The sequence below is a fragment of the Alligator sinensis genome, unplaced genomic scaffold (assembly GCF_000455745.1).
Source record: "Alligator sinensis unplaced genomic scaffold, ASM45574v1 scaffold744_1, whole genome shotgun sequence".
Classification (NCBI taxonomy): Eukaryota; Metazoa; Chordata; order Crocodylia; family Alligatoridae; genus Alligator; species Alligator sinensis.
In genome coordinates, this window is record NW_005842241.1 from 799934 (window position 1) to 810256 (window position 10323).

The 10323-nt window shown below is 46.5% G+C and overlaps 1 protein-coding gene across 5 annotated transcripts in view; it reads right to left on the reverse strand.

The window, feature by feature from the left end:
* CLYBL (citrate lyase beta like) overlaps positions 1-10323 on the reverse strand; it is a 130843-nt gene that overhangs the window by 119783 nt on the left and 737 nt on the right. For all 5 annotated transcript variants that reach the window (XM_025208622.1, XM_025208623.1, XM_025208624.1 and 2 more), the window contains exon 2: positions 8093-8282. In XM_025208622.1, the coding sequence (XP_025064407.1) occupies positions 8093-8282 (190 nt within the window). The remainder of the gene's footprint in view (positions 1-8092; positions 8283-10323) is intronic.

Consider the following 10323-nt stretch of genomic DNA (forward strand, 5'->3'; position numbering starts at 1 on the left):
GACGCCGGGGCGGGGCTTGGTGGCTGGGGGGGCAGGGCTGGGCGGGTCCTGCTGTTGTGGGAGCCCGCCGGGTTTTTGACAGGAACCAAGGGCAGGTAAATATTAATTTTCTAAATTTTTTAGGGGCCCTGTGGGCCGGATAGAATGTATTTTGCCGACCCCTGCTCTAGGCTGCCCACACTGGCCCGCTGGCTCTCCCTCCCCAGCAAGCACCTCAGATTTCTGCTCACTGTCAATCCCCCTCCCACTCCTCGCTTATTTGTGGCTGCCCATGATGTGTGTACTGGGGGAGCAGGTAGGGAACAGTTAACCTGCCTCCCCAGCTGCTGTCACTGTTGCTTCTCTCTGAGCAGGGGGAGGGGATGCTTAAAAGACAGTGGGGAGGCCCAGGGGTAGGGGGGAGGCCCAGAATGGGAGGGGGGGATTCTTACCTTTCAGTCTTCTGTGACTGCTCCAAACTCAAGCCAGCACTAACACCGAGCAACATTTATGCAGTTCAGAGTGTAACACATAACAAGGCTCTTGGGGTGCCTATTCATGAGCAGGGAGGCTGCTCCGATGTGCTGTAATTCCAGCACATCAATTCTGCTGAAGCATGGCAATTACCGTGCTCCAGCAGCCTCCCGTGTCTTGTGTATCAGCGTCCCTGTGCTTAAAATGGCAGCAGAGGTGGTTTACCTATAACTTATTCAATAAGCTTTAGATAAAATGCCACTCCTGCCATTTTGAAGCGTGGGGATGCTGATACATGAGATGCTCCGAAGCACGTGTATAAACACCCTCAGCTGATTTCACAATGCAGCACTGAATGCCAGCAATTGTTACTGGTTAAAGGAGATCTCCTTGATTACAGCCAGGGGCTAGGGAGAGACATTCAAAAAGCCTGAGCCTGAATTGATTCAATCTTTTCAGGTGAGTCTAACTAGCAAAAAGTGAATCAGTTTTCAAGGGGATAGACATTCCTTTTCTATTCAGGAAATGCAGGCACATACCTGCAGTAGCTCAAGCTAGAAGCCCAGAGGTGCTAGAGCAGCCCTCCCTTTCACAGGGAAGCTGAGTTGGGGGGCGGGGGCAGGCAGGAGGCATGGCCAGGCCCTGGCAGGCCTGCCCCAGAGGCTCCCTGACAGCTGGGAGCAATCCCAGCACACATGACTGCCAGGTCCCAGAAGGGAACTCTTCCCTTTCCTCCCTCTTCCCCACCGCCATGGGAAGGGAGGGGGGCGCTCCATGAGGCTACCTGGCCCCAGAGGGGGACTCTTCCCCCTAGTTCTCCCCCATCACTGTGGGGTGGGGAGGGGGGGCTCTATGGGATGCTGCCCAGCCCCAGAGGGGAACTCTTCCCCCAACACTTCCTTCGCCATGGCAGGAGAGGCTCTGTTCCATGCTGGGGGGGAACTCTTCCCCCTCCCTCTCCCCCCGCAAGAGAGGCAGCGAGAGCACGGAGCTCAGCTGGGCAGGGTGTGGGTGTGAGGGTGGTAAATAAATAGTGTGTGTGTGTGTGTGTGTGTGTGTGTGTGTGTGTGTAGGGACCCCCACACACACCCTCCATGGCATGCAGCATAGCACTCATGCCCAGCATAGGCAAGGCTCCAGCCAGTGCTGTGCGGGGGGAGGGAGCAGAGCCTGCCCTATCACTGGAGCTCCATTCTTCATGCCTGCAGCTCCAGCACTTGCAGTGGGGGAAGCCCCGCACTGGAGTCTGCTGCATCCCCCGCTGCCTGTTGCACAGGTCCCCGCACTCTGTCGGGAGTGGAGGGAGCCCCTGCTTCCACGTGGAGTCCAGTGAGGGTTTCCCCTCTGCAAGTGTGGAGCTGCAGATGCGCGGAGAGGAGCCCCTGCAATAGAGGCAGCCAGCACTGTGCTGGGGGTGAGGAGCACAGCCTCGCACAGCCTACCCAGCTGCTTCTATCCCCAGGGCTCTGTGCCACATGCCTGCAGCTCCTCACTCGCAGAGGGGAAGCCCCACACTGGACTCTGTGGGGAAGCAGGGGGTGGGGCTCCCTCCACTCCTGGCGGGGTGTGGAGACCTGCACAGCAGGGAGCGGGGGAGGCAGCAGGCTCCAGTGCAGGCCTTGAGGCACGAGGAGCTGAGCCCCAGTGACAGGACAGACTCCACTCCCTCCCCCGGCGTAGTACTGGCCGGAGCTGCACATGAGCACCCTGACCTCCCCACCTGCTGATGCTGCCAGGCAGATGGGACAGCATGCCTTGAGGGGAGTATGCGGGGGGTCCCTACACCTTCCAAACTCACATCCACATCCTGCCCAGCTGAGCTTCGCACTCCTGCTGCCCCTCTGGGGGAGGAGAAGGGGGAGGAGTTCCACCCAGCATGGAACAGAGCCTCCCCCTGCCTGTCCCCACTCTAGGGCTGGGCAGCATCGCATGGAGCCCTCCCCACCTTCCAGCCCCATGGCAGCAGGAAGGAAGGGGAGGAGGAGGAGGAAGAGTTCCCATCCAGCACCACACAGAGTCTCCCTCCCCACCCTGGGAAAAGGAGGGGGGGAAAGAGAGCCCCACTCACAACCCTGCAGGACAACCCACCCAGCATGGCCCTGTTAAGGGGAAGGGGGCAGGGAGAAGGGTTAATCCTCTCTCCGTCCCTTCCCTGCAGCCCAGGTCTGGGACAGACTACAATTCAAAGATTATTTTTGATACCATGGAACCTTCCATTTCAACATTTTCAGAATGGAATATATCTACATCTTATTTTGTAAGGCTTTTTATTCCAAAATGTATTTAATTTATATTAAAATGCTTTGAAACTTTTGTTAAGGGCCTAAAGATACCGGCATAGCATAGCATAAGCAACAAAGTATGCTCTTTGGCAGAGTTCATGCTATGCTGACCTGACCCAGAGGCATAACACTTTTTGGGGTACAGGCAAGAAGTCTGCAAATGCCTTGGTCATCTCAGTGCTGCTGCCACTTCTCCCAGTCCTTTGCTCCCTGGCTGAGGCACATGTGCAGCTTCCAGCTGCCGGGGAGCTGTAACAGCAGTACATCTGCAAAATTACTGCTGCCATACCCAGTCTGGTCCCCATGGACATGGCTGCACCATGCTCTGCTATGCCCTTTTTTTGCACATACAATGTACCCACAGCTTAAAATACCAAAAAAAGAACAAGAAAAAAAGTAAAAGTGTCAGTTTTGGTGGCATACTTTTGTTGCTTTCATAGCGTACCCTGTGAGAATCACTGTCCTAAAAGAATAAAAGAACAAGGTCCCTGGATTGGAGTCTTGGAATTCTGTATTAAATAATCATTGAATGAACTGCATAAAAATCACTGGGAGCAAGCCCCAAATCTAGTGTCCCTCTTTCCCAGGAAAGTGCCCAAGTCACTGGGCTACTGTCAGCCCCCCCTTTCGCTTTCTTTTCTTCTTATCCCCATGACTTCACAGTCCTTTCTCCTTAGCGGCTCAGCTTCAAGAGGAGTGATGGAGGATGTCCTAGTTTTTAGCTTGATGGTTAGGGCACTTTCTCTGCAGAAATGGGAGGGTAAGAACATAGTACCTTCTTTCATACAGCAGTTTTTGAAGCTGATATAATAGGCCCAATCAAGGTGAGGATAGGCATGTTAGACAAGTCTAAAGTAAGTGCCATGCTCCTAGAGGGTCAGCTTCTGTCTTCTCACAACGAGTGTTGAACTCAGCACATTGTTTGCTTTGTTTTCCAGCCTTTTCTTTCTCTTCTTTCATTAAATGTTGAGACATTTTTCTCCTCATGAACTTCTTGCTGTAACTATTCCTGGTACAATCAGAACAACAGTCAGCAATAGATGGTATAGAAGGAAGGACCAACAGGCAGCATCAGATACCACTATCAGTCTGGTGACTGCTGTTAGTTGCCTTGATGGCAGGAAGAAATGCACCCCAGCTGACTCCAAAATGGTATGCTGATAAAGGCAAATAAAATGCCTTCCCCTTAATTTGAGGTCTCCAAGAGACATTAGAAGACCTTTCTAGGAAAAAAATACATGCTGCATTTAAATAAATTAATTGTACTAATCACCTGTTACAGGTATATGAAAAACTGCTATATTTGCTGTAAATTCTGAAGTTTGCTAATTCAGAATTTGGAGAGCTCCCCTCTCTCACTATCTGTAATGAACAAGTAAAATGGATTGAGACAAGAACACACACTACATATCTTATAAAGCAAGTTTGATATGGTGAGGTTCAAGCTTTCTGTTTGGCCTTCATGCAAGTAAAAACATAGTGAATGAATGTAAGCTTGGTACGAGATACTCGGTAAACTGTACCTAACTACTGCAACTAGGCTACTTAATATCAGCAGAACAATAATATTTTTGTAGCAGCTGCAAAAAATTCACAGAGGTTTAAGTATGACAATATCATAATCAGTACACAATTGCTTGTATTTACCATATTTTGGTAGCCAATTCAAGAAAAGCAAAGACTGATACATTTGTTCAATTTTCTTTAGATTGTTCCAACTGTTTGAGTTTCAATGTAGCACCAAATACTGTATTGACAGTGTATGCTACAATAGCCTCTTTCATCTGGTCTAAGAATGCTTTATAAACATTAATGAGTTAGGCCTCAAAATTATTAAGATCTAGAGAAACTGAGACTCTGATTTTTTTGTACATTTTACTACAAGATCATGTTTTCACTCAAATTTGATTTCTTTCTATGACCAGGTGATGCATCACCTGGACAAAGGAGAAAAGAGGTGGATATCATATTTTTGGACTTCAGGAAAGCCTTTGACCTGGTGTCACATGAAGTCCTCATGGAAAAATTGGGGAACTAAGGCCTAGACAATTTCACAGTCTGATGGCTAGGGAACTGGCTCCAGGGACAGACCCAGAATGTCCGTCAATAGCTGATGGAGAGACCATCAATAGTTGATGAACCGAATCAACTTGGTGCACTGTAACCTGTGGCGTCCCCCAGGGCTCCGTTCTTGAACCTGTACTCTTCAATGTGTTTATAAATGATCTGGACTCAGGTGTTACATAAGAAAAAACTTCTTTACTGTCCGAGTTCCCTGGCCCTGGAATATACTCCCCACAGAGGTGGTGCAGGCACCTACTCTGGATTCCTTTAAGAAACACTTGGAGACCTATCTTTCTGGGATCATTTGACCCCTGCTGACTGCCTGCCCTTTGGGCAGGGGGCTGGACCTGATGATCTTGCGGGGTCCCTTCCAGCCCTAATGTCGATGAACTCTATGAAATTTTTATTATGGAACTTGTCATCAATTTCAACTGTTACAGGTTGAAGTCATCCCTGGCAAAACTTTCATTACTTTCAGTGGTGCCAGAGCTTCAGGCTTAGAGATTTTTTTGCTATCTTTGCCATCCTGATAGTAAACTTTATTTCATTATTATTCTCTTCTATAAATAGATGCTTCTACCATTGTTTTACTTGATGTGCACATAAAAATAACAGTTGAACAGAGTTGTGTCTCATTTGTCATCTTACAGTTATAACCTCCCAAATATGAACCAAGCAATACAAGTCTGCTACTACAGTAGTTACAGTGGTTCTTTTTATTCATGTCTCTTCTCAGCTATCTCTTATATGACATTTCCCTAGTTGTCAAGTATTGCTCAAAAACTGTATGGACACACTGGAAAGTACACCAAAACAATTTTCACTTTTCAAAACCTAGATTTTAAATGAACTGCTAAAGCCACTATGATAGATGGTAGCATGTTATTCTTTCTGATATGCTTGGGACACCTCATAGGTTAAACTTCCTATAAGAATTATGAAAAGCCTGTTAGGAAGAAAGAACTCTGGACAATAAGAATGAGACCTTATTAAAGTTTTTAAGATAATTTGGAAAAGATTCAAGTCTGTTCTCCCCATCTTCAGTGTAATGTTCCCACAGGTAGAAACTCTTAGGGCAGAATTCGGTTTCACCTAGTGCAGGTTGGGTCAAACTATGGCCTGTGGGCCAGCTCAGGTTTGCAGAACCTCTTCGTCTGTCTCACTGGGCTACTGGCAGGCAACAGAAGTTGGGGGCATGGCTTGCCACAGAATCTGGTATCCTTTGGCCCCTCTGGGCATGGCCATCATGGGTGAGCATGGTCCTCTGCCACCCCTGGACTCATGCTGCACTGGTCACTGTGTGAGCCCTCATGCACAGTCTGGATCTGGCCCAGGGCCACAGACAACGACCAAAACACAGCTGGAAATTAATGGAACTACCTGGCTATTGTGCAGAAGCATGTAAGTGACCTTATTAGAGGAAAAGTAGATATCTGTGCATCTCTGGAGAAGAAGCCTCTAATTCCCCTTGCCCATTTGCTTGCCCAGATGGGGTGACAGCATGCTCTTACACAAAGGCAGATCAAAGATATAGAAAATCCTTGATTCTATGAAAAGGGGGATACAGCAGATGCAACCGGTGCTACAGGTCAGACAATGCTGAGGCTGGGGGCAAGGTATGGCTGGAGCCTGTAAACCAGTGGGAGAAACCCAGGGGAGTCAGGCAGGGAGCAAGAGCAGAAAGTGGGAAAGAAAGAACCCACTTGCTGCTGTCCTCAGCTGACCCAAGGTGTGGGAAGCCCCAAGGCCACTCCTGACCCTGGTCCAGACAGGGGCCACTGGAGACATCTGCGTGGGGTGCTGGGTTTGGCCAGGGATAGCAGCAGTGGCAATGGGCAGGTCACCCATTCCTGTGCCTACTCCCTGCCCACTCCTGCAGGTGCTGGACTGGGGAACCCACTTGTGGTCATCCCCAGCCTAGTCTGGCATCCTTCCAAAGCCACTCTTGGCAGCCCTGGCTGGAGCAGGGCAGAAGCAGCCCTGGGGTTCCTTCTACCCTCCCTCCATGTGCCTGCTCACTGCCCAGCCCCTTGGTTCCCTACAGGCCCAGGAGGTTCCAGCTGGGAAAAGCAGCTGCCTGGGGTGCTAGATTTGGCTGCTTTCTGTGTCTGTTCCCTGCCTGAATCCCCACACTACCCCCCATTAGCCAGGGGTGGGAGAGCTTGCTGCGCTATGCAGTAAAAAGGGGGTGCCATCACACTGCCACACCACTCCTGAATCTGTCCCTGCTCCTACACAATAGCAACTTGGAGTCAATGTCAAACTACACTTTGGTTATCCACTTGAAGAAATAGGATTCTGCCTTAATGTACTGCAGCACAGACTATGGGAAAAGCAGGCAAGGAAATTTGCCTTCTTCTTTCACATATAGCATAACTTTTTCCATAAAGCCAACACCTGAAAAAGCTATCCAATCCCCTACATGTCCAAGTAATAATCTAATCTGCTCTCCCCACTCCCAGAAACCCATACATACACATTTGCTACACAAAGGGTGTGTCTACACATTTTTACGCATGCTTAAACTTAATGTACATTTGCCTAATGTGCATTAAGGCAATTTAGGCACATGTCTACACATGCACACGCTAAGGCACATTAATGCAGTGGGCGGACCAATTTGGGACTAAAAGTAGTCCCAAATCCATCAACATATACAGCATTAATGCACCTAAGTGCTTCTACACGTATTAAGGTGCTTTAGCTATTCACTCCTAAATTTGATACCTGCTTTTGCAGGTATTAAATTTAGGCATGAATAGCCTAAAATCACCATTTTTAAGGTGCATTAAGGATGCACATGTGAAGACCCACACTCTTAATGTGCCTTAAATCAGCACATGTAGATGCACCCAATGCATCTCTCAAACTATAAACCCTTTCACTTCAACAAAAAACCTACTAACTCTGAACTACTTTCTTCCTTTCTCATTCCCCCTCCTCCTGCTCTGCAGAAAACCAAATACCTCTAAGTATCTTCAAGACGTTCATGGCCAAGGACTTATTGTGGTTCTGTGTACCTTCAACAAGCTGTGGCCCACTTGTTTATCTAAAATTCTTACTCAGTCTAGGTAAATGGGGTATTCAAAAGCCTGCCAGAAGTCTTTCAATGTTAGTAACCACTAACCCACTCAAAATATACACCATTGCTGCATGAAGAAACTCTTTAGTGGTTATATGGTATCTTACCAGTTGCTTTTGTCTCTTTGAAATATAAACACCCCCAAGGGCTAGTGCAGTATGGTTTGTATAGCACTGATTATGTGGCATTCCACAAATAATATATTAGTTACCTTTCTGTTCAGAGCCACACCATCTTCACAGTCCAATACAGCACAATCTACTTTGAGCGATGGGATTTTCTGTATCTTTCTTTTATCATCTGCAGGTACATACAGCACAGATCTCCTGGGCACATACTTGTGAGAAGACTGGACGTGATAACCAAGCTTAGGAACACCAGCTGCCAGAGAAGCACTCTTCCTGTAAAAGATGTTGCCAAAGTTAGACTCCTGACCATAATTTGAAAAATAACACATTAATATATTTTAATTTTAAAAGGAACATTGCTATTTGGATACAAACTCTTAATTTCTTACAATTGATCATATTAAAAGAACCAACTTTAAAAATACAATTTGCAAACTCAAGTACTTAAAACTTAGGAAATGCCAGAGTAAAAGCTGCCTATTCAGTTTTAGTTTAGTCTTCTTGTTCATTCTGCAGACACTAATTTGTATGAAATGATCATGTTCTATTTTTTCCACCTATCTCCATCAGTGCAGTGGCTGGAGAGTACATTGGGAATATATCAAAATGGTATCATAAAGGAGGCTGTTGTCTGTAGGACAGACATCAACTGGTTGTGGAAGCTGGAACGTGAATGAAGCAGGAAACCAACCAGAGAGAAATGGTCTCATATTTTAAATGAATTAAGTTTGGGAGAATGGAAATATAACCCTACCTCTGCCAATGAGTTCTGATGGCAAGCTGGTCAAGTCACTTAAACTTTGCAATTCTGGCATTTTCTAATGTCTAAGTGCTTGACTTTGCAACCTGAATGTTGTTTGATAAAGTTTATTTGTGTGCAAGTTCCTGTTGCTATATAAGCAAACTGAAAGCAAAAAACAAACAAATCGCATACTAGGGAATGACACTGACTTCAGCAGCACTCATCACTAGGATTGGTATCTTTAAAACCAAAGCACGGACATTTGCCACTTGAAGAAATGGTATTACTGGTTGTACCAATAGGCTAGTTAGCCTCTGTGAGGGCGGACCTCTAGAAAGTGCCAGTATGTTTCACAAACTCCCCATTGACACCAGGCCTGTGTGCCCAGCCCTTTCAGTCTCCATTCTCTCAACATTGAAGCCAATGAGGCTGAGCCTCATTTTCTTCCAGTTCTATTGGGCACTAGCTGTTGGGGCACTGGAAGGACAACGTGGTGCAAATAATTAAATGAGAAGAATAAACACAGTCTCTTTTCCCATCATTGCAGTGCCCAATAGAATTGTACAAGAATTCCTGCTCAACCTCCACTCCCTAGGGTAAAGCAGTGTAATCAAGAGTGAGACCTGTTTGGGGATGGGCCCTCACAAAATGGACTTTTCAGAGAATAATAGAAACAGCTTCCACTGAACTTCTACTGAGGGTGTGTGAACCTGGGCTTCTTCGGAGGTTTATAACATGGCAGATTTTCACAAGGACAGCAAGAAGTATATTTCTGACTATCTGCTAAATTTAAAGTCCTTGCTTCAAAGCACAGAGGTGACAAAGCTTCCTTGTAAAATGGTGGTAATTTTGTATCATGGGCAGAATATTTTTTTCCCTTTAAGGCTTCTATTAGAAATGACTTATCTATTTTAGTTGAAACTTTCCAAATTAATACAGTCTGAGGAGGACATGAAAAAGTAACCTGAACAGATTTTAAAATATGGGACAATTATAATTGCCAAAAGTTGATTAATAGAAACTATTAGCAAATCTTAAATATAGGTGTAAATTCCAGTTGCCAATAATAAGTAAAAGTCACACCAGCAAATTTTAGAGATTGAAATCAAACAAAGCACATAATACAAACATAGTTTGTCCATCCTGCAGTTGGTTTAACAAGAACTCCTGACTACTGTGGATCAGGATTTCGTGGGATTATTACTGCTGCAGCCAAAGCATGACCAAACCTACGATTGTTTTTCACCAGCGTGAAACCACCAGCATCAACCATCTTGGCAGGTGTGCCACAAGCTAGCTCCACACCCTCCCTGAGTGCCATTTCAATCCCTTTTCTCTACACAATCTCCTGCTCTGCTTTCTGCTCTCTTCTCTGTGCTCCCTGCCCTATCTGTTCCTGTGCTGCCTCTCCCCTCTCTGATCTGCCACATACTATGCACAGTGGCTTCCCATGTAAAATTGTGGCACTTGTGCCTTAGTTGGCCAACCTTTCTTTATGCCATGGTTTAGTACCGTTATTACAGACAAAAAACAAATAAATGTATAACCCCAGCCTGCTCCCTCCCCCCCCCC